Source organism: Hemitrygon akajei, chromosome 3 (assembly GCF_048418815.1).
Source record: "Hemitrygon akajei chromosome 3, sHemAka1.3, whole genome shotgun sequence".
Taxonomy (NCBI): Eukaryota; Metazoa; Chordata; class Chondrichthyes; order Myliobatiformes; family Dasyatidae; genus Hemitrygon; species Hemitrygon akajei.
The window spans coordinates 139,047,961-139,074,080 of NC_133126.1; the positions used below are offsets into that span (position 1 = coordinate 139,047,961).

Genomic DNA, 26,120 nt, shown 5'->3' on the forward strand with positions numbered 1-26,120 from the left:
AGTAGTTCATTTTGGTAGGTCAAATATTGATGCACCGTCAATAACTCTCTCTGAGACGTGAAGTCGAGATATCGGCTTTTATTGACTGGAAGAAAGAACAAGCAGTAGTTGACCACCATACTACATCCTGGAGAATGAGGCCGGGCTCAGGCCTCAATCACCTTTATACCGGGGTCTGTGGGAGGAGCCACAGGAGCAGTCAGCAGGGGGCGTGTCCAGACAGGTATATGTAGTTCACCACAAATATGATGGCAGAATGTGGTATTAATGGTAAGACTCTTGGCAGTGTGGAGGATCAGAGGGATCTTGGGGTCCGACTCCATAGGACACTCAAAGCTGCTGTGCAGGTTGTCTCTGTAGTGAGGAAGGTGTACGGTGTATTGGCCTTCATCAATCGTGGAATTGAATTTAGGAGCCGAGAGGTAATGTTGCAGCTATATAGGACCCTAGTCAGACCCCACTTGGACTACTGTGCTCAGTTCTGGTTGCCTCACTACAGGAAGGATGTGGAAGCCATAGAAAGGGTGTAGAGGAGATTTACAAGGATGTTGCCTGGACTGGGGAGCATGCCTTATGAGAATAGGTTGAGTGAACTCGGCCTTTTCTCCTTGGAGCGAAGGAGGATGAGAGGTGACCTGATAGAGGTGTACAAGATGATGAGAGGCATTGATCATGTGGATATTCAGAGGCTTTTTCCCAGGGCTGAAATGGTTGCCACAAGAGGACACAGGTTTAATGTGCTGGGGAGTAGGTACAGAGGAGATGTTAGGGGTAAGTTTTTTACTCAGAGAGTGGTGAGTACATGGAATTGGCTGCTAGCAATGGTGGTGGAGGCGGACACGATAGGGTCTTTTAAGAGGCTTTTAGATAGGTACATGGAGCTTAGTAAAATAGAGGGCTATAGTAAGCCTGGTAACTTCTGAGGTAGGGACATTATCAGCACATCTTTGTGGGCTGAAGGGCCTGTATTGTGCTGTAGGTTTTCTATGTTTCTATGAATTGTTGAGTGTGGTTCTTCAGGCTTCTGTACCTCCTCTCTGATGATAGTAATGAGAAGGGGACATGCCTTTGATGGTAAGGGTACTTAGTATAGACCATAAGACCATAAGACACAGGAGCAGAATTAGGCCATTTGTCGCATCAAGTCTGCTCCACCATTCAATCCTGGCTGATTAGTGACGGATGCCACCTCCTTCAGACACTGCCTCTTAAAGATGTCCACAACGGTTGTGCCTGTGATGGAGCTAGGTGAGTCTACAAACCTCTGCAGCAACTTGCATTTCTGTGCATTGGAGCCTCCATAGCGGAGTGTGATGCAAGCATTCAGAATGCCCTCCACCATACACCTGTAGAAATTCGTAAGAGTCTTTTTTGACAGACAGAACTTAGGGTGAAGTCGAACCACTGGGATGCTTTCATTGTGATTACATGAATGAGCTGGGCTGGGATAGGTTCTCTGACATGTAGACACCCAGAGCTTAAAGGTGCTCATCCTTTCCACCGCTGAGCCCTCAATGATGACTTGAGTGTGTTTTCCTGATTTCCTCTTCCTGAAGTCCACAATCAGTTCCTTTGACTTGCTGACACTGAATTCAAAGTTGTTGTGATAACACTCAATCTCCTGTATGCATCCTTTTTGCTCTCTGAGATACTAATAACAGTGGCATTATCAGTTACATTATAAAAGGTATTTTCACTGTGCCTAGCCACACAGTCATGAGCGCAGAAAGAATGGGGTAAGCACTGATCCTTGATGTGCACCTTTGTCAATTGTCAGGGAAGAGGAGATGCTATTACCAATTTGCACTGATTGTGGCAAATAGTTGTCAGTTTATAGATACAGTCAAGCTGCAAGCTTGTTCATCTGACAGTGAGTAATTAGGCTCCCCAGGTCCCTCACTGGAATTGATCTCTGTTCCAAGCAGAGATTGGTTCTAAGATCTGCTTCAATTCACAAACTGGAGACTGAATCTCCATCATTTATAGTAATTCTCATTGTAATTCACATTAACTTTTATGTCTTTACACTCTAGGGCTGTTGGCAAAATAATAAATTTCACAACATACAAATGTCAATGAAAATAAACTTGTTTCTGATTCTAATCCACAGCTATAAACTTCCAGGCTATCCAGTGTACTAGGCCTTCTTCTAAAGTTTTGTCTTTGTATTATCTTCATCCAGCTTTCTCTATTGTAGAATTAATGTGTGGTCTTGCCTTGGTAAGATAGCCCCTATGATCCCATTTCACCTGATGTCCCAACTGCCCAGCAACATTGCTTCTTTATCAGCCATTGATAGCATTACATCTGTTCTTTGCTACCATTAGTGTGGGTTCAAGTATGCACAAGTCTGAATGAGCAGATAGAGGAGAAAATGCGACTGCAAAAAGGAGAGGTTAAAAAGGAGTACACTGTTCCCATACACCCAGTATCTTTGCCCTTCCAGCCTGAGTTGTTCAGGAGCTGTTGCTGGAGAAAACTTGGTGCTTCCTTTTGTGCTTCTTGTCAATGCAGCACCATGGTGGAATTTGAAGGAAGTATTACTTAACTTAGTGGAGAGGATGCAAGCAAGCTTATTCAGTCTCGAGTAAGTTCGAGTGCTGACTTACAAAGACAACTATTGTTTTACTTTATACAAGTTCCCCCTATCATTGATGGTAACAAGAAGGCCTATCAATATGGAATAACTTTGCTATTATGTTATTCCTCCGACACTCCAAAGACGTATGCTTAGGTTAATGGGTTGTGGGCATGCTATATTTGCACTGGAAGTATGGTGACACACTTGCGGTTGCCCGTATTGGATTTGATGCAAATGATGCATTTCATGGTAGGGTTTCAATATACACATGACAAATAAAGCTAATCTCTTTTTTTTCTTCTTTAAAATGGTTAAATTTGGTATGGTCCTATTCTTTTACTGACCACAATGGAAAGGACTATGAGAATTTCTAACAATTTAAGTTTCTGCTCCTCCTTTAAACTACTTCCAATGCATACATGCAGTATAGCTTCATGTTGAACACTGCGTCCTTTCCCTGCAGCACCACCCTGTGGCTAGAGTACTATATGTAACAATTTTTATAAAGTGTTTTTTGTCCTTTTTGGTCTATGATTTAGATGCAGTAAGGTGTAAGAGCAATGATATATTTTCTAGTTAGGTGTTGTGACTTGAAGGGGATTATACAGATTGTAATGGTCTTGTGCACCTGGTGCTTTTTCCTTTTTGTTGAAATGGATTATTAGTTTGCAATATGCTGTTGGAATGGCTCGTGTGAGTAGAGTAGGGGAGTGCATTTTGTAGTTGGTACACCATCTAATCACTGTGTTGAGTTTCTTGAATGTTGTTGTATCTGCCCTAATTCAGGTGTAGAGGGTTCCATAATGTTTCTGATTTGTAGATGATGAGAAGGTCTTGGGGTGTTAGAGGGTGAGTTACTCAACGGTGAAGTTGATGTTGGGGAACCTGACAAGGGTAATACATTGAATGCCAAGAATGATGTTAGTTATTTTCTTGCTGAAGGCAACCATTTGTGCCACGAGCCTGTGTCTGAATGCTGCCTAGGTCTTTTTGCATTCTGTTGTAGACTGCTTCACTTACTGAAGAGTTTAGAATGGAACTGAACTTTGCACCATTAGCAAGGGTATCAAAGATGTAAAGACATCCATTAATGGAAATACCTTAAGATTGAGAACATGCCCTGAGAAACACTTTATAAGCATGATTAAGCTCCAACAACCATCTTCCTCTGTGAGAGCCATCATTCCAATCATTAGAATTTTTTTCACCCTCAGTGCCAAGTGACTTTGATTTTTGCAGGGCTCCTTGACATTATACTCAGTGAAATGTGTCCTTGACACTCACAGGTTATTAGGTTAGAAGTGCTGCTTGATAAAATTGTTAATGATGGATTGTTAATTTGCAGATGACTAGTCCTAATTAAGATAATTAAATTTGTTTCATATTTTGTGAAAATAGACTAATCAGGGCAAATTTTTCATTAGATTAGTTGTGCCTGTGCGGCTATTCCACTTGGTCCCACTAACTTTGCTAATGTAGATGTTTCAGATATTTTCTGATTATAATGTGGAGTGAATTGAATTGGGTGAAGACTGCCCACCAGTATGGTGGGAAATCTCTGAAGGAGACTAGATTGGAACATCCCACATTTCTCACTAAACTGGTTTGCAAGTTTGTCTTACTTTTAGCACATCTATTTTGGGCCCTGCTGAGGGTATAGCAAGAGCTTTGTTACCATTTGCAAATAAGTATGGCAAGACTACAAAACTTTGATTTGATCCAAAGTTGAATAAGGATTGTGATATATTATATGTTAACATCTACATAGTCTTGATTTGCAACTTCACCAGATCAGTGCTCCTTTAGTAGGAATGCACTTCTTATTGAACTAGGATCAGTCACCTGTATTGATAGCAACAATAGAATGAGAGCTCTGTCTGATCTAGTAGTTATACTCTATATGATCTTGTATAAACTGCTGCACCACAGAAACATGTTGAGATTTGTTCTGAGGTTGTCTCATTAAGGCATTATCTGGTTGAACGTTTGTTTTAATAAAAATCCTAACTATGCATGAACCTTAAATAGGAATTACACTAGCAGGTGTTAAAATTCAATTTCACCTCAGTATTTTATGTGAAACATTGAATGTTAAATGCAGTCAGTATAATAAAGCTATATAGTTTTTAAATTGTGTATTACATTTTTCCTTTAGATTATTTACCCACATAAAATTCAAGTGCTTTTTACAATTGCTAAAAATAAGTATACTGCAGAAGAACAAACAATGCTTTAAAAGTGAGACTATTTTCTCTCATATCACTGGAGACTGCAAAGATTCTACAAATGACTAACACTATGGTCCCTCACCCAGGAAACTTACTATGGCTTTACAACCAAGCATCAGTATCTGGCAATGACCCAATGTTTTCTGTTAAATGTTGTTGGGATGTCCTAAAAGAGCAGCACATTTCATTGGAAGTTCTTGGTCAAATTTGAGCTCCGACTGAGATAAATAATGTGGAATCAGTAGTCTCATTCTTGAATCCCTTTCCCAGTATCACAAAAGTCTGCAAGACAAGAGATCTTGAAAATATATAACTGACAATCTATCATGTCTTTTTAAAGGAAATTTTAAGATCTCACAAACAACTCCAGTCATCTTAATAATCCAGGTAGAATGTGCACCCATAGTTTGCATTTCAAAATCATGCAACATTTAAATAAGGTTTGCATGTAATTTATTGTAAATGTTGTATCATATGGTATTAAGGAGAATTACAGAAGCTGTTACCTTGGACAAGGAAATCGCACAATAGCTGCAGTATTCATTTTCAATTTTATTGACATTTCACAACATTCACAAATATACACAAAAATAGTTAATTGCTAAAACTATAGTCAAAGTGAAAATTAGTTGCAAATCATTTCAGTAGTGTACCAAATCCTGGCATCAAATTAGTAAATTTCTTCCATTACATCTCATTCAGCTGTTTCTTAGTTTTCAAAGATATGCGCAAGGAGTAATTATCTGAAACGTAAACGTCTGCAAAACTTGCACACAGGGACTTGCAAGTATATATTTGCTCATTCCAAAATAAAGTACAATTCATAAATGGGGAGGGGGGGGGTGTATAATCAAACAAGCATGAAATGCTACACTTTGAAACATGGACCATTCACAGTTTGTAGGATTCAATTTGAAAAATAGATAAATATTAGGGCAAAAACAGATCTCTAAAGTCTTAAGTGCACAGCTCAAGCATTGACAAATTTCATGTAGCATATTTTGCTTGGATTTAGAACAGCTTAGAGTTTGTGTTAACATGTTAGAATTCTGTGCAAATTCACACAGTATGAAAACTCATGAAAAAATCCATCCATTGAATGTAAAATTTGAAACCACTTCCAATCTTGCAAATATAAAGAGAGGGTGAGGGCAACAAGGGTATTGAAATGGCATGGATTCATTTAACTTAACCAACCTTTCTGAATAAGAATTATGCATGCTCATGTGCAAACAAACATGAAAACAAAAGGTACATCTTAAGAGAAGTTTCCCTTTAACTGCAGTAGTACCAGATGTTTTTACTGTAGCAATTGGATGTTTATATTGCATTATGCAAAAAAACCTATTTGTACCCCAGTTTCTATCCCCAAATTTAACAAGCCAAACAGAAGCTCTTCTCCAACTCCCAGTAAGATTTGCTAATATGCAACATATAGTAGTTTCCTTATACATTAATCACTGAATATTTGTCAGAAATATGAATGTCTACATCACACTTTATTAAATAGAATAAACCAGATTCCAAATTAAAACAGCTGCCTTCGCTTCACAAAATATCAAAAGTCACATTTTTTTGCAATACAGAAAATTGACATTCAATATTGCACTGAAAGAGTTCATAGCTGACAATCACATGATCAGGCATCTGGTGTGTTTGCTTTTAAAAACATTTTTAAATGTACTAGAATCACCCAGAAATGCATTTAGCAAAGGACTACCAAGAAAATTAACTGTAAACACAACTGTAAAATTTTTGCTAAAGAATTCATGGAGTTATGATGCATTTTTGTGCATTTTTATGTTGAAAATCATGGCCAAAGCCTGTTGCATAAAGTGGGGAAAAATATCCAAAAAAAAAAAATCAAACCGTATAGGAACTAACTTGTGCCTAAGATAATCCTGGTGTAAAATAGAGCTAGAGCCTCCAATCATCATCACCCTGTTAAATATGCACACTGCCCTCACCTTCATTTGTTCCAAAGCTATCATACCCTCTCTTTTCCCTGTCCCTTGCCCCCTTCGATTGGAATCCTTCAAATGCACAGGCACTCTTTCATGACTTCTGTTTGCCTACTGTGCTGAGCTGACTGGAAATAAACAGAATTAACTTTGCTCCCCTAATGATGAAACTTTTAATGATAGTTCAGGCTCAATGCAGTTGCCTGGCCAAAAGAATTCATAAGATTTATTAGAGTTGGAATTCAAATAATGGCTGTGCAACTGGAAAATCCATTTCCTCCTCCAAAGCAACCACAGCTTTATAACAAAAAAGCTTGTTCCACCCTGCTGAATAATTTGGAATAACCTGATGGTTCAAATAAAATGTATATGGATTCAGATGCTCAAAAATATAGCATTGAAGAAACACAGCATCCTTTTACTATCAAGATCATTATACAGAAATTTATGAAAATTCAATTCAATGTATGCACAGGGAGAAGTCTTTGTACTATATGATGATCAAAAAAGAACTACGATATCCAAATCATAAAACCAAAGTTTTTCCTTACATTATACAAACTCTGGTGGATCTAAAAAAATTATTGCATGAGGCATGTGTGAACTTGTGAACGCATTTTTGTCTAGCAGTTAATTTCTTTTGCAACAAGATATTATATTCTAATTAAAAGGCATCCAGGAATACCACATACAATGTATACTAATGAAACCATTGTAGCATTTTCTAATTCATTTTTAATCCTTTGCAATATAGAAGCATTCAAAACACATGAAGACTTAAGAATTAAAGATTCTGTACAGAATATGTACATACATTACTTGCACCCAAGGATGCACTATGCACAGAAGATCAAATACACTTTAGATCTGGAATTGAACAGCAGAGTTTTTGAAAAACATCTGTCTAAGGCAGCATATTTAGATATACTGTAGCTTTATGATCATGATTACAAGCATTGCCAAAGTATGAAAACAAAATAAAAAATTAAGCTGTACAATACCAGCCCAAGTGTAGACCGGACTATTTCACATTATGACACGCTTAGGGATGAGAAAGGACTTGTTTAAAAAAAGATGTAGTAATACAAGTCATTACAGCTCAACAGGACATTGTGTAGTTGAGATTCTGAATGGTGATTCCGCACCCCCACCCCCAATTATAAATATGTGCAGATGACTAAATTGTAAAATCACATTAATACTGCTTTGCCAGTTTTATTTTTGAGGTTATTCTGCACTAGTATACAAGTTGCCAATTGTACTCACACTTTCATCAGCTGCAACGGAAAATGTTTTAAATGTAAATAAACTGTGTTCACATCCTTGTTTCTTAAACTGACCAAATGACAGGTTTGTATTTGTCCACTAACTTAAAATCTGCTTTTTGCATAACAGTTTTGGATAAACAAGTTTGAAACGTATGGAAATAAGGGAAGATCAAAGCACTCTTTCCAAGTATAATTTGAGAAAAGACAAGGCAAACATAGAATTTGTATATAATGATTTGTTCATCAGGATTCAACAAATGAAGGATGCAAATATTTAAGAATACACAGTGATAGTAACAAAACTTAAAAAGGTACACAAAGTTATTATACAATGTAATTATGGATTGAGAAGTGACTGCAAAATGCACAACTTTAATAACAGAAACCATCTACATTATATCAAACAAACTTTTGTGAAAGATTTATTAGCTATTTTGACAATTTAAGAACGGAAATCATCAGGGGAAAAGAGTAAAACCCACAAGGTAGAAAGGCCACAAAGTGCTTGAGGAAATATTCAAGACAAAGTCACTTATGATAACGTAAAATTTAGATTTTGAACACAGTGGAGTATTGCATATTTTTGTTTCCTCTTCCAACATTAGCATCCCTTTTTGTAAGCATCTACAGACTGAATAGACAAACATAAGCATAACATAATCACACTTATAGCTGTTTCTTTGAAGCAATTCTTAACAGTCTATAGATATGCTACAATAAGTGTATGCAAATACTTCAGGGGAACAGTAAACAAATCAACCTTATTTATCTTGCTTTACATTCATTAGTCATATCTTAGATGTTAAGTGAATAAATCTTTAAATTTAGAATTTAAGAGGTGCATTTCAAGTTTAGTTAAATTTCAGCATTATTGGAGTTTAAGCAATTACATTACTGTGCAAAATATAATGAGTTTAGGAAAAAAAATCTAAGAACACCATCCCAGCCTACCCCTCCCCACCCGCCAAGATTTAACTCTTTGCATGAGGATTCTAGATCGTAATTGATGCACTCCTGGGCTTATTCAAAATACTGTAATATACGACTTTTATTTAATATGGGCTTCAATGATGAATGAACTTAAACACCTTTGTAAGCTTCTTTTCTACAGGTTGATCTGTGGAGGAGATAATTGGTACAAGGATTTCAACTCAGTGGAATGCTTCTCAGATTAATTGGAGAATGCCTATGACTCTTGCATCATTTGAGTCAAGTGGTTTAGAGTAATACATTTATTACAAAGATTGCCTGACACTTCATTAAAATTGAAAGATTATCACGATGAAAAAAACCTGATGTTATAATGAAAGATAACAGGATAATATAACATATAGATTTGTTAAATGTTCCCCATTAAGTGGTGATTCTCTAATTTTGTGTCATTGCCATGACTACCGGTAGCTCCTTGATCAGAGCAAGTTCTTTTCACGAACTGGACATTCTTTGTCTTAACAGCAGCTTAAATCTTCACAATTGATTCATTTTTCTCAGCATTAAAATTTATCTGGGGTTTCTGGTCCAGTCAAATCCTTTGGTCTTCCAGGTTTGCACAACATATCACTTTCGTTACCCATCAAGAAGATAAACCACCAGCTCATAAGTGGCCATCATGATTGCAGTGTTTGGAATCTGTCTGACCAGATGGGTGATAAGACCACGATAAAGTGATCTGTAACCTTCTTCAGATATTACTAAGGAAAATGTCTGAAAAAATGATCTGTATTTTGTTCCTTCTTCACGTAGCCTAGTTCTTATGACTTCTGTAAAAAAAAGTTGATCAAATTATGATTAAAATCTGCACGTTTACAATTATATTATCCAATATTTCTGAATATTGAATTTTTGCAGCCATTGAAATCTTCATTCAAGCAGGATTTGCTTTATATTACAGAAGTTCATAAACTCTACATAATCCAACATTGCAAAGGAGATTTAGAAAAATCAGTAAAAATCTGTGGTGATATACTCTACTCAAATGAAGGGTAATAACTTAAAATCCGAGTTATTAGGAGATTTGGACAACATCAAATAATCATTGACACAAAGCCACAAAATGAGCTGAGATATAATCAAATGGTTGTTCAAAAGAACAAATTTTAAGATACATTGCAGAGGAGAGATCAGTCAATTTAGGAGGTGAATTTCAAAGTTTAGGATCTAGGCAACTTAAAATGCAGTAAAATGTGAACCAATGGGGAGAAAAAATTATTAGTGAACCATCATCAGACAGAATTAAAGGAGCACAAGGACCTTGAATGGTTATAGAATTGAAGCAGGTTTACAGAAAGAGAGGGATCTGATAAATTGGGATGAAAATTAAAATCAAAGAATAGTTTTTTTAAATTGGAAACAAAGATGGGCATATTTACATTTAGATAAATATAGATGGAACATAGGCTGCCAAGAAACAAAGCCAGAATAAAGCAGATCTTATTGTGGTTGTGGAAATTGAACTGTAGCAGATTTATGTTGGGGTCTCTATATTTTGATATAAATGAAATTGATATACTGAAGTCACAGATGAAGAAGTAATTTTTATTTCTGGGTTCTGAGTTCTGAGTTTTTAAAATACTTTTTAAGCCAGAGAAAAGCAAATTCACGCTAAGTGGGGGTGGGGGGGGGGTAAAAAGTTATGAGTAGATTGTGCAGTTCAAATCACAACCTATCTAATCAGCCAGCATCATATTAAATGTTAGTAAAGGTTTGGAGGGCTAAGTGGGCTTCTACTTCCAAACCTTGCTCATGTGTATGTTTGTATGTACATTTAATTGCAAACAAGGACCTTTTAAGTTAAGAACTATGGAGTATATTACATATTTTAAGAAAATATAGTAAGGAATGGGCTTTAGAAAATTCTAATGTAAGACATTCTTAAGAGCATAACATAAGAAATAGGAGCAGGGGTAGACCATCTGGCCTGTTGAGTCTGATCCTCCATTCAATAAGATCATGGCTGACCTGGTCATGGACTGATCTCCACCTACCTGCCTTTTCCCCATACCCTTAATTCCCCTACTATGCAAAAAAATCTTCTAGGGTTAACTCAGTTTCTTGTTCCAAAGGTGCACCATGTCTACAGCATTTTCATTTAATTTCAGATTCCATCCTTTATTTAGGTTTTGGCAAACAGGCTTTGTACAATGAATAATCTATAGCTCCAAAGTGTTACGATAAGGATCAGGATCAAGTAAAAGGGAACCTAAGTGCAGAGAGGATAGCAAGCTCAATGAACAAAGTTCACAGAATTACATTATATCTAACCTAGGCTTAATTACAGAAGGAACTAGAACAGTCATGGAAAAGTATGTCATTTATAAGTGCATAGAAGCTACCTACCATGTGGATATGCTATACTGGTGGCACAAGTTTTAGATGTTGCAGCAGCTAACATCAAGGCTATAAAGTCTGAAGCATATTTAACAGAATCTTCTTCGGGATCCATGTTCGAAGATGTTTTGGATTGCATCAGTCTCTGCTTTATGCTTTCATAAATTACAAAATGAATGACAGTCTCAGATATGCCTGCATAGGAAGCCGACATTCCTCTGTAGAAGCCTCTAATACCATCAAAACGATATACTCTTCTCACACATTCAAAAGCACTCATCCGTGTTTCGCCTCGGCTCCTACAAAATAGGCAATTCCAATGAAAAACTTACATATGACTTTCCAATACATAGTTTCAACTTCTCAATATTCTATGCATAAAAAAACATGAATTGCAGCAACAGATAGATGCTGATAGAGCAAGTTGCGCGACCTTTCCAAACAAAAGCACATCTTCAATACTCTTTAGAATACACAGCACAGTAAATTGCAAGATAATAAGTTCTTTCAATTTTAAAGAAAATGTTAGAAGTCCTGTATGTATGGCCAGCAGTTTGTAACGGTTTCTCTTGAAGTAAAGCTGTGGGGATAGCTTTTTCCAACAGAGATTAGCCTACAATGTTGTGCCAACCCTTTAACCTACTCCAAGATCAATCTAACTCTTTTCTTTTATCTATTTGCCTTTCAAAAGTCTATTAAAAATCCCTAATGTATCTGCCTATACCATCTTGCCTAGGAGTGCATTCCACACACCTATCACTCTCTGTGTAAAAACAAACTGCCTCTGACATCCCCCCATACTTTCTTCCCAATACCTCAAACTATGCCACCCATTTTCAACCTGTGAAAAAGTCTCTGGGGGTCCAGTCGATCCAAACTTCTTATCATCTTGTACATCTCTGTCAAGTCAGCTCTCATCCCCCTTCTCTCCAAGGGGAAAATCTCTAGCTCGCTCAAACTGTCCTCATAAGACGAGCTTTGTAATCCAGGCAGCAGCCTGGTAAATCTCCTCTGCATTTTCACAAGAGCTTCCACAACCTTCCTAATATGATGCTAAGAGAACCGAACACAGTATTCCAAATTTGGTCTCACCAGTTTTACAGAGATTTTTCTATCATCAACTTCGATGGAGGGGGAAAATTGCTGCGATGGACTTTTGTAATACATTGAACACTCAATTACAGAAGACCTTCAAGTGCATGGGATTTTGAAATTAGAAATTTAAGTAATTTAAAACAAAATGTTTCTAAATTATTGTTTTACTGTACATGTTAAGTGGATGTGGTGAGAATAGATATATACAAACACAAAGCTATTCATATTTTTGAAAAAAAATCTGATCACTGTGGAATGTCCTACATTTATTTAAAAATAAACAATTTGTTCATTTGTAAATGTCTATTTTCCTTCCTTAAAAATACCATAATTAACAGGTTAAATGAGATCCATTTACCTTGCTTCTAGTTGCAAGCGTGTCTTTATTAGCCAGATGGGATTGGTGGCTGTAATAGCAGTAAAGCCTGGGAAAAAAATAACAATACTGATAACATAGCCTTTGAACTCTGAATATGAGACGATTCTAATAATGTTAATCTCAAATCTTAAGAAATCCACATTGTACTATCTACTACAAATAAATTATGCATGGCAATTTGAATTAGTAATTGTTTACTTCTTGATCTGGCAAATGTTTTCATTTTGCTGAAATAACAAATTGAGTATAACACAATTGACCAGGTCCACTGTTTAATCAAAATGTATCTGTCCTGACACCAGTCTCTCATTATTCTCATAACATACAAAACTTCAAAAGAAAATTAAATGGCTATGGCAGAGGAAGAATTGCTTGTATATTCGAACTAAAAAAAAAATCATGATTCCACTATCAATAGTGATTAAGACAACTCTCCTAGAGATTTAAGATTCTAACAACTGAGTAATATATTTCTTCAGTTTAAAAGTGCCTGTGCCACAGACTGCAATATTAAATAGAAAAAAATGCAGTTGATGAATACACCTAATGGAACAGTTGTTCTTTTAGAATCTTGGAAACATTAAGACGGAAACTAAATTGGTCATCCAAGGTAATTTTCATTTACATGATTTTTGAATGTTCTAATTTCACATCTAACTAAAAAAAATACAGTTGGCAAGCTCCTCTGATACCTGAATAGATAAAAGGCCACCAACCTGTGTGCAACTGAACTACTGGGAACAAGGCGCCTCCAGGTTTGATCCTTGGATTTTGTCATGCTAGTTGTTCCCTGCCAGAATGGCAGTCAACGGACTTAAGTTTCCCAGGTTAATATAAGTTAGGCAATGCTCCTGCCACTGATCCTGTTAGAAAGCGAGAGTTGTATGTATGTTGGGCGAGGATTAAATAAAAGGCTCAACTACAATGTCAGCCATGGTACAAATAACCTAATGACACTCACTGTGTAGGCTCACACTTGTGAACAGCCAGTTGGGCGAGTTGCCAGGAGTGTTGACATCTGTGGAACCAGCATGAGACAACACCCTGTGGAATGGAGAGAAGTGCGAGCGTGAGTGTGTACGAGTGTGTGTGTATGAGAGTGCAAAGGGGGTTGTTTGCTGGTGCCCAACAAACTTCAACTGCACTAATCACTCATGTCTAATGAGTGGAATACAAAAAAAACCTTAATGAGGATTATGTGGAGATGATCTATTCTAAATGTCTGCAATTATCCAATGTCAAAAAGAAGAATATTCACTTACCATTAGATTTTTATAGTGTTTATTCTATAAAGAGGGGCAATAAACAATGGCCCCTCTGGGGCCGTTGATTTATTCTAGGGTCAGTCTGTACTTCAGACTGCCAACCAATTGCGAGGTTTGAGCTTCCAACTTAGAATAGCCTTAGCATTTACCCATTTCATTCCCTGAATCATGTTATTGGTATTAATTTTAAGGGCCCTGACAAAAGTGCTCAAGGTACATTCATGATGAGGGGAAATAAAATAAGATAAAATGCCTTCACACCAAGAACACAGGGCCTGATGCATTTGTTAAATATGAAGAACATATCAGTTTAAGCGTATGATCAAGAAAATTAGGCTCACAGGACTATAAAGTCAATCCAAACTCACTAATATACACCTCACACATTCTACCTAAATATCACACAACCTAACCAATTAAAATGATTTATAATATGGACAACTATTTCTTTCTAAAATTCATTCTTGGCCACATAAGAGCAGAAATTTTCAGTAATTTCCAAATGCTTTCATAATGGCCCTTTCCCTTATTGCACGATAGTGACAATACCATTTCCTATAATTATCTGATATCCAAATTTACCATGCCACTTCAGATGACAGCTAAGAGAGCTAATCAAATCAGGTGGAATCTTTGATAGTTAATGAGGAATCAGGTTTATTATGAGACAACTGTAGCAGATTTCTTTTGAATGTAATTTGAAAATGATGCAGCCAAAGAGAGGCTAGCTCCATCCCACCCGTTTCTGGACTGAGAATTGAACACAGAGAGAAGTAGCTTTTGCAATGTCCATTAAAAAAGTAGACACAGACATACAGAGGATATTAACTGAAAATATGTGGTGCATTCTGAATGACATATGTTTTAAAAAAAATCTGTATTGCAGCATATAGTGACAGTGTATAGACTGCAATCAGTACCTGGTCCTGCACTCGCTGAATTAAAACTAGTTATTTCTTTTCAGTAATGATGAAAGAAAAATATCTGGTAAGGTGGAACATGGGATGAGAAGGTTTACTCTTTTCTTGAGAGAAATATACAGTATATATACCTAAATTAGACACAGGCTGTCTGCATCACAATGACAAGTGACCTTATCAGATGAACTTGCAATACTGTACCTTAAGGTAGAACTCAAATAATTAAATGCAAGTCTCATTCAAGTTCAGTTTTTTCCCCCTTTGAACAACTGTAAATTAAAGGGCCAAGAGGAGATAATGAAAAAAGGCTTATACTTAAACATTGTAGTACCGAGTTTTTGCTATTTGCAGCAGAGCATGGAAGTTTAAACTGCAAAGTAATCATACAAAATCATAACCATTAGTACAACAAAGTAAAATGCATTACACTAATAAAAAGATTGTTTTGTTTCTTTTTTAGAAATACGTAAAAATGCTAACCTTGTCCATCCGAATACAGCAAATATGCATTGATAAATGTTTAAACATTAAGAGACTTAATAAAGCACATTTTATTTTCTGGGTTTCTACAAATGAACATAGAAAGACAGCCAAATCTTTTACTATCTTTGGTATTTTCTTCCTCACTTGAGTTACAAGGGATTGTATTAAGCAGCAATGAAAAACAAAGCTATATTGTTACATTATTTTGCACCCAAACCAGTTTTACTGCCAGGATGAACTTGGCATCAAAATACATCAGAGAATGCAGAATACCGAATATCATAGTCTACAATTACAATTAATACAGATGAAATAAAAACTTTTGCAGAACTCCTCCCACCCCAATGGATTTCATTTTGCTTTTAGGCTTTTTTTCTAAAAAGGGAAAAATCGAGGCCTATTACAAATTCCATGTATTAACCTTACTTTCTAATAGTTTAAACTTGCTTTAATGAAACAAATTACACAGAACAAATATATTTATACTTAAGTCCTAAAGGACCTTGGCTAATGCTCATAAAAATCTCTAAAGGACACAATGGCTAGAGGTTGAAATCACGTTATTGCAGAGTGCACTGAGCACATCATTACACTGGATATTTTTTTTTATTCCAAAACGGATAAATTTCCTTTTCTACAATACAGAAAATTATTTTGCAATTGTATCCAAGAGGTCAGTAATTATCAGCATAGATTTTTCACTCCGTTGATGATTAAGATGATGTAGCTTATCATGGTAATCCCACAATGATTCTGAACTTTCATGTAAATAATGGTAAAAAACAGTGGCCAAGATAGCACAACAATATCTCATTGTCTTTTGTTTTAAGAGGTAACATACTCTTTCACCCTAGAGGCATAATTTCAACAGGACCATTGCAGTGACATTAAAATATTTAAAATCATTACAGAAATGCTTACAATAGTCTGCCCTTTCCTTTATGACTATCATCAGTTACATGCCTTCAATATCTTCTTTATATTGCCCTGCATTTATGTTCTATTTTCAATGGCAGAAGAATCAAAAATTATTTGCTACAAACTCCTTTCACAAATCTGTTTTGTGGTTTCACTCTCATAACTTTATATTCCTATTTAGTTAATTCACAAAATTGTGTGCATCTTATCATTTTATCATCTCATGGAACCGTCACCAAGCACCTTTCAGAGGAAAACAAATAAAACAACATGGGACAAAAGAACACAAGGTGGGGATGGTAGGTTCATGATGGTGGAGGGAATCACGTGAAAATAAAACATCTTGGATAGTTCATAGCCAAAAGCTAGTAAAGGTTCCTTAAGGATGTCTTAGCTGGGAGTGGTAATCGGAACAAGCTCCCACTGCCTATTAAATATTCTCAATGGCGTGGATCTTAAATTGCCTCTGACAACCAAGTTCAGCTCCTGGCCTTCATGTGTGGCTTAGCTACTAAGCTCAGCGGAACCATTTCTACTGACAGAAGAAAGGGCAAAGCCAAGTTACTGGCGCCTTAAAACCAGTTGATTCGGGCAGATGGGGCTCATCAGCTATGGTTGGCAGCTCATCTAGGAGAAGGAAAACTCTGATCCCAAAACTCTGCTGCTTTGCAGCTATAACCACTCACAGAGAAGGCTTCAGGAGTAAATCCCCCCGAGACAAATCCAAAAGAGTTCAATGCAGACTGCAACTCCTGCAATGCCACTGGCACCAAACTGTATCAGTCTCTGCCATTCCTTTGGATTTAGCAGCTGCATGGAGAAGGAGACCCTGCTACATGGGCAACGGCTTGCTCTTGATGTTGTACTGTCCTGGCTTGTCTATCACATAGACAACTGAGAGGTGATATCCACGGTCTACCTGACCAACAGGGGGCAACAAATGAAATATTTTGTTTGCTAGTGAGTGCAACTAGCCAAGATATTTGACATAATCTTCAGAATACAACCTAATCCAAGATAGGAAATATCTCAGTACTGCCATTACTTTTCCCACTAGAGTAAAAGGCAAGAAGTGTTTCATGGCTGAAGCAACTTCTGAATATACAGAAATTATTCAGTATCAAATCTAGATGTTAACAAAACAAAGTTGTGATCAATAGGGATATTTTTATACAGTACAATATTTCATTATGAAAATTATAGCAATAATAAAATTAAATAATTCAACAGATTTGAAAGCCCAAAGATAATAAGAAACATTGGAGTCTGGTTAGCCAACTCACGAGAAAGGGGCATAGTAACAGGTGCCTCTGCCTGAATGCTGACGAAAATCCCTGCATATGGGCAATGAACAGAATTGGCGTTTTTAGTGATCACCAAATTTAGCCTCTCACTGAAGGTTCTTCTGAAGATAACTGCTTGGACACAGTATCAGAGGGTTGTACTCCTGAGCGAGCATGATATTCATGACAAGAAGATAAAAAAATCCGTTAATAAATTAAAGTGCAATAAAATATTAATGTGCATGCGTCAAAACTGATGGAAATAAAGCTTTTCTCTGAATTACAATAATTCTATATTACAAGTCAACCTAGAATTGAAAATAGATCACAAGTACCTGCAACAACCTGACCACACAATTCTACATTCATTTTAAAATTGAAATTTTCTCAAAGAGCTGGTGTCATCATAAACCAATAACAGCAGGAATACCTGCTGACCAACATCGTCTACAACTAAAATGCTGAGCAGATTCAATCAGAATTTAAACATTTTAACCCTGGCAGTGTATAAACTTTGCAGATTTACTTTCACAAATGAGAATGGGCAGTATCAGTTTGAAGTCTCTTCATTTCTCCCTTTGATTTGTACTTCATTGCTGTACAAATAAAGATAACTACTTGGTCTGATGAAGACAGATAAAAAATAAGCGTGTTTTTCTAGCAAAGTAAACAAACAAATGTCTGGCATGATGACATTTTAATTTATAATCAGAGTACAACTTCAGTTTGATCCTGTAAAAAAAACCTTAAAAACAATTGAAAATATATTTTGACAAATATTGATTTGCTAGAAGGGAGAAATTAGTCTCTATTATAGCACTGTTCATTTTATAATTGGAACCTGAAATTAATCTGGATTAGATTAAGTCTCCGCTTTTAAAAATACAATAAATTTCTGAGATGTACATGGCGCTACTGAAGTCAGCTTTTGATAATAAAGTTAGGCAACACAGAACTGCTTACCTGAGCTAGTCCTAGCCACTTAAATTTGGCCCTTATTCCTCTAACCATATACCTGCCTAAATGTCTTTATAAAAGTTGTAATTGTACCCTCAGTTCAAACAGAGAAAGCAATTGTTAGATGCTTTCTTGGACCACAGCCAATATGTGAAGCTACTTCTATTAGGTTTTGGATAAGAACTCAAATTTTGATTTATTGCTGATAAAGGAAGTGTAATAGATTTCAAAATCAGGATGGTATACAATTGGAGGAAATGGGTAGTATTATCACATGTCTATTGCTTTGAAAGTCAGTTTGGGAAGTTATTGCCAAAAATAAGAACATTGGCTTGTAGCTACAGGGAACTTTGTACCTTTATACAAACTACAACACCAGTGCCCTGAGAGTTAATATTCCAGACTGTTAGTAAATTCCAACAAAACACTGTCATCCTGCTGTTGAGTTACTTCAGTGCTGATGGAGCCCTCTTCCTTCAGGCAATTAGTATTTCACAGAACTCACAATTTGCGCCTTGTAAATGCTGAAAAGGCTGTGGAGAGTCTAGAAGTGAGTACTTGCAAGCTACCTGCTTATCATCTGCTCTTTTAAATACATCATTTAAATGGAAATCTAGTTAAGTTTCTAATCAACAGAGATTTTTAGGAAGCTGACATGAGATGGGTATGGGGCTGGCAGTTCAGCAATAGAAATAATTTTGATTGTTGAGGGCATTGATTAAAGACATCTTTTAAAAGACTGCTGCTGACACTTAAGTGGCAAGTAACATTCTTATCGCCTATCAGTCGATGTAAGTACTGGTTGTGTTATATGTTGGCGCACTTTGATAATCTTAAGGGTTGAGCACAGAATTATGATGTTGCGTAATTAGCTAACTTCCTTACTTAGAACACATTGTTGTGCAAGACATTAATGAAGCACAGTTAAGGATGGCTGTGCTGAGGATACTGTTGAGGAATTCCTACAGCGGTGTTCTAGAGTTGATAATGATAGATCTCCAGTGCCTATAAATAAAAAAAACCTTGCAACAAATTTAATTATTCTTAAAATGTAATTGTCAGCTGCCAGTTTAAGAGGAACCTGAGGGACAATTTTTTCACTTAGTGGATGGTCCTTTAGAATGAGCTATCTGAGCATGTGGTTGATGCAGGTAAATCAAGGCCTGGACATACACATGGATAGGAAGGGTTTAGAAGAATGCAGACTACCTTAGATGGACATCATTGTTCCACTGACCATTTGGGACAAAGCACCCAATTCTGTGCTGTACGACTCTTGCTTGAACACAATAACTGAAACAAGTTATTGCATAAATGTTCTTAATTTCTAGCCATTTTATGTAAACTAATATATTTATTAGAATCCAACTGGTATTCACACAGTTTCATTCTAATAAAAGATATTCTGACCAATACAGCAATTTGAGATTTTAGGCAACAGGTGCATAAGATGATAGCAATTTGCTGGAGTAACATGGAAAGGAAGATTTTTATGCTCCCAACAAATGACAAGGTTAGCATTTTTAAAAAGTTATTTTTAAATGTGAAAACTTATTATTACTTTTTAAAGATTTCCCAAATCAAACGAACCCTTCCATGACAATTTTCACAAGTGATCGGAGACTCCTGGCTACTATTCCATAGAAGAACTGATTAAAATATTTCCATATGCATTACTTTTGAGCTCCCACCCCCAATAATAGCATAGAATATGAAAAGCTGAGTTGCAATGCAAATCACATATGAAATTATCAACTAACCAGCAAGTTAAAGAGAACAACTGCAATCCAACCTGAAGGCGGATCCTCGTACAAGGAATCCTCTGTGACTGATCTCCAACATGAAAGTCTGAACCCAATTTTTGATTTCAAGATATTCCTCCAAAGTATTAACAAACAATTTTCAGCTAACAGAACAGAAAATGACACAATTTCCATGCACTTTTACAAACACTTGTATTTCAATGAAGTGTGTTTAACATTTACTATAAAATTCTCGTCAAACAATACAAATAATCAGAATATTCAAAATTGTGCTAAATGTTTGCAGTGTATTGGTTGCATAAAAATTGATAAACACCATGGCACAAATGGAATATGCTACAATATGTTAAGTGGGTGATAGGAGAAAGAGATTTTTTCCATACTGATTCTGTTATTCTTTGCCTATTTTGTCATGTTCTGAAGAAACTGACACATGAAGGAAAGTTCAGAAGACACGAGATATCATCTAGTAATTTGCTCAAGTGATAATCATATTTTCTACAAAATAAGTTTTGTTATTTTGTCCTGCAATGGTCAGGATACCAGCGGTGCAGCACACAAGAAATATGTTCTCCTCACTGTATAGATAACCCTGATTCATTGGATAGGAATTAAAAGTGAATTGTTTGTTTGTTCAACTCAGTTTAGGCACACAAAATACAAAAAGGAAAATACCGACAATGCTGGCAATCTAAAACATCGTGAAACCACTCAGCTGACAAGGCAGCTTCTGCTGCCGAAGAAATCAAGTTGATGCTTCAGTTCAGAAAAATGGGCAAGTGTTGTCAGGGAGAAAGGGATCAAAAAGAAAGTTAAATCTGTGAAAGGCAAGATGAAGTTAAACAGGTGTTGGAAGGAAATTGTGAATAGTAACGACGCAGGAAACAAGGCAGGCAGGTCAGATTGAAATTATTGACTAAAATTCTTCAACTCAGAACTATTCAAATGATGATCTGTTGTCCCTTGATCATTTTGTCAGTTTTCCTGGAACAGGTTTAGCTGGTCAGAGAAATGGAGGATGGAGAAAGGACTGGGGTAACAGAGAATTATGACAACAGTAAGCTGAAGGTTACACTTGCAAACTGAACAAAGGTGTTCCTTCAAAATGGTTTCCTGAATGGTATTTGGTCACCCCACAGGACAGGAAATTGAGTAACAAATGCAGAAACAAAATCTGGTACATCAGAGCTATTACTGCAGCTGGAAATGTACAGGTTGGTGAATATAAGAAATATAGTAAAAGGTTGGATATTGCATCTGCCATGATTGCAAGGAAGAAGGGAATAGGAAAAAAAAATTGCTTGGCCTTTGTAGGTAGTCCTTCAGCGTGATTAAGAGATGGTGTAGTAATTTTGTTTTTCTCATTGGCCTTCTGCATGTATCTCAAGAGATTTCAGGTTGTCAGTGACTGTCTAGATGCGGTTCCACATTGGTCAGCAATAAATTGAACACTTTCGTGAACCAGCTGAGGATATTACACTTACAGGTGGTTTTGTGAAAATCCGCAGAGGATTCCCTCTGTCCTCCAGGAAAATTATATTCTGAACTCTATTCAATGCAGTCTGTTTTGGGACTCTAATGTCAGGCATGTGAATGATAACGAAGCTAACTACGTGTAATTATAGCCTCAATGACAAGAAGTTGGGTTGGAAGAAGACAATGACAGTTTACTCTGCCAATGGATTTCGAGACACTCTAGATAGAGACAATATTGGTGACTGCTCGTCAGTGCTTGGTAACATTATCATGTGAGATATCAGAAATAATAGTGACTTATAGTTGGTAGTCCAGAATATGAATTATAGACATCCTCTCATGTTTATAGAAAAGAGGAAAATGGGCAAAGAAAGAGGTTCAGGAAGTGCAACAGACTAGGTTTAGACCACCATTAAGTTTTGATGGAACGGTGCTTTGAGGAAAATAAGAAAAGTAATGAATAGAGAATGAATACTATTTTACATTTCCCTTTGTCCCAACTAACAAACATTAGGCAAAGTTATTATGCAGTTTCTTGACTCAGGTAAATCAAAATAGAAATTGGTAAACACTAAGAAACATCTGTGTCAGTCTGGAAGTACAACTGAACTTTTGCCTTTTTGCTACTTTAACTCTCTATTCTACTCTTGTTTCAATGATGTTTAGTAGAAGATTGATCAACAGCTTGGTCTTCTGAATAGACAGATTTAAACTATGTAGCCCAGGTTTAATACTGTGATCACTATTTAAAATAATGGTCTGCTATGCCAATTTACATCTACTTACAACCCTTCTTTTGTTTCTTCACTAGTCCGATTATCACCCTCTGCCTTGTCCAATGATCCTCTGTAGCTTCTAATTCCTCCTGTGCTTTGTCACAGACTACCTCCTAACTACCACACTCATTTTCTCCATCTTTAAACTTCTGCCAATTTGAAATAAGTGACTTTTCACTCCTAATGAAAGTCATCAATTTGGAACAGTAATTGCTTCCTCTCTCTCGGGGGTTCCTAGCCTGGGGTCAACAGATCCCTTACCTAACAGTATTGGCCTATGGCATAAGAGAGGTTGGGATGCTAGTTGATTTTTAGAACCTTCGATATTTTACTCAGAATGCCAAAAACAGTTGTTTGGTTTCCATGCCTGTTAATTTAACAAGGGCCAGTGACCACATTTCCAATTACAGTGATATAATCCTACTAAAAAACAAAGCTCTATATTCACTATTCATATAAAATGGTTATGGGAACAACTAGTTGCTTATTTTGATTTCATTCTGTTCTTTAGTACCAACATTTCTGTGCTGATGAAAAGATTTTGCACAACAGTGTTTCCAAGACGACTTTCTTTTCCTTTAACGAAGCCGTATTTACCATTATTTGGCAGGCCTTTCTAAAGCATCCACTCCACTTCCCATTCTCTCTCCCCTTCCACCTACGGCAATTCCTCATGTCTCATCTTCCACCATTTTGCAATGCCTTCCTTTTTAACCTTCACCACCTCTCTCCCCCATTCAGGAACCCACTGTGTTTTTTTAAACAGATAAAGCAGTGATTCACATGCAGTTTTTTCAATTTAATGTACTGGATACAAGTGTTCATAGTGACCTCCTCTACATTGCAGAGACCAAAAAAGCATATTACAGAATTACATTGATAGGCTATCTATCACATCAATGCTCCATCACACTTCCACTCTGACTTCTTACTTTTGCTTCCCATTCTATTCAGATGAAGCCCAACAAAAGCTCAAGGAAAACTATGATATTTTCTGAGAGAACATATTGTAGCTCTCAGGATTCAAAATTAAATTCAACAATTTCAGATGAAGCCTTTTTTGCTTACATCGAGAATGGTCAGTTTTGATGTGCAACTATCAACGTGGATTATTAACTATGTTTTTTTGTCTCTCCACTGATTCTGCCTAACTTGCTGAGTACTTCAGGCATCATTGATTTCTGCATCTCAGTTCCAGCTCTCGCTTTTGTCCTTTTCACATTCCATTTACACACCCTCCAGATCGATCAGCTATTAACAAGTCTTCAGGGTTCACAAATGGCACCAGCAGCATAAGGTTAGCTCTGTCTTGACATGGACATCCCCTCTGTTCTCTTCAAAACCTCCTTCCATGCAACTTAAAGAAAACACTTCTCTCACTTTTTTTCAGATCCAACGAAAGGTCATCAATCTGAAATGTTGCTACCTGACCTTCAGACCATCTCCAATATTTTGATTTTATTTCAAGTTTTTAAAATCTGGTTATTTTGTTGCTTTTAGAATGAAGTTCATAAGATCCAGTTTAACATCTAAGGGAACATCAAGTCTGCATCTAATGTTAGAATTTTTTTAAAATACAAAATCACTTCTTCCTTTTTGAACACTGTGACTAAAGTGTAGGGACTACTGTAACTATCATAGTAACAGCCTGTTATACAAATACTTACATTTATCCAACCTTTCAGCAATTACCCTTTTTCTTGGGTGTGTCATGTTTTTAAATTTGCTGTCATGACCTTGTGATACTAATGTTAACAATTACACAGAAGCAAGAGAAAATAAACATTGCCCATTTATGTCTTTTTTAAAAAAGTTTAATGAATAGAAAAAAGACATTTCCTATGAAGCTGGTAAAATTTAATAATTGTGAAACTGGTTTGAAATACTATAGATTGCCTTAAAGAAACTGAAATTCTTTATTTGATTATTTGCTCACTAACAAGATTAATGTAGCTTAAATCTTTGAAAACTGTGGGAATGAGATAAAGGAAAAGACTAACAATTATTTAAAAAATATGGGATATTAATTAAGTTAGACAAGACACCTCAACCATGTCAATTAAGAGTCAACTGCCCTATCCTCAACTTGCCAAAAATATTCAAATGATTGTGTGTCTGAAATACATAAAACAAATCCAAATAATAATGGTTTCTGACAATTAAATGTTTTAAATAGCAAGTAATCAATTCTCAGATACAAAAGATACGATTTTCAGATGACTTAAACTTCTTGGAAATTGTGATTTCTGTGTTGTGTATGGGCACTTTAAAGTTAAATAACACACACCCAAATAAAATTTGGTTTTCAATTTGATATTGGAACAGAATTGCAATCTACAGTGAAATTATAATGGCAATTCTTTATAAATGTCGCATAGGTAAAGTTGTCTGGTGTTTAATTGTAGAGTTTTGAAAATGTACAAATATTGTGGAGATTTAAGACCAGTTCCTATAAATACTGTTAAGCATGCTACAAAAACTTGCAGATAATAATAGCACTTCTCACTCATACCTGCCACTCCAGCAGAGAGCATGTGCACCACACTTGAATCAGGTTCCAGGATGGCATTCAATTTTTCCTTCGAACTGGAGTAAGCAGCAAAGTATATAGCTCTACAAGAAAAAGCAAGATCACATAACCAGTGAAAAATTAGTTTTAGGTGTAATCCATTAACTTAAGGATTTAATGCAACTAATGTAACTCTGCTCTTTTCCAATTCAGAAGGCAGAAATTTTGTCTGCTACTTTGTTCCTCATCTATTTAATATTACCTTGCAGAAAATAGGTTTTTTTTTTAAATTAATGAAATGCTTTTTGATATTACTGCTTAGGAATTATTTTTCATTAAACAAACATCAGAGAAACAGATACATAAAACATCAACCCATTGTTGATTTCCGCATAGAAATTATTTGGAGGATATTGTCTGCATCTGTAATACCCCAACTCACCATGCTATGGATGTAGATAATAGTACCTTTAGCTGTTACGGCAAATTAGGTTAAAGAACCAGCACCAGTTTTCCTTCGCAAGAACATACCAATTTTCTTAACATCCTCTTCCCTACCAACTTTTTCACCAGTTTTTGTACTCTTCCTGTACATCAAAATCAGTTCCATTAATTCAAAGTGCATGGAACTAGATCTCCAGCCCTAATAGATATGTGCTACCTTACCAAGCTGGTCATACTAATGCCATAGGTTCAGATGAGAGCTACTCAATAAGGGTTTTCATAACTACTAAAACAGAGATTGCTGGAAATATTCACATCAATCAGCAGCTGTGGAAAGAACAGACAATTAATGTTTGGCATGCAGATATCTCAGCCAAGTCAATGCAGAATGTTGTCCTTACTTTAAATTATTAGTAGGACAGGCATTAAATCTATGCTGCCTGGGACATTTCCAGTTTTTCAACTTTCTACAAAAAACTCAACAATT

The 26,120-nt window shown here is 36.2% G+C and overlaps 1 protein-coding gene across 1 annotated transcript in view; it reads right to left on the reverse strand.

The window, feature by feature from the left end:
- Window positions 1-5,348: 5,348 nt before the first annotated feature.
- The window catches only part of slc25a36a (solute carrier family 25 member 36a), a 70,373-nt gene continuing 49,601 nt past the window's right edge, over window positions 5,349-26,120 (reverse strand). The window contains exons 4-7 of the mRNA XM_073040929.1: window positions 25,193-25,293; window positions 12,819-12,885; window positions 11,375-11,664; window positions 5,349-9,798 (exon numbers count right to left, since the gene is read on the reverse strand). Of these exons, the coding sequence (XP_072897030.1) occupies window positions 9,605-9,798; window positions 11,375-11,664; window positions 12,819-12,885; window positions 25,193-25,293 (652 nt within the window). The 3' untranslated portion in view covers window positions 5,349-9,604. The remainder of the gene's footprint in view (window positions 9,799-11,374; window positions 11,665-12,818; window positions 12,886-25,192; window positions 25,294-26,120) is intronic.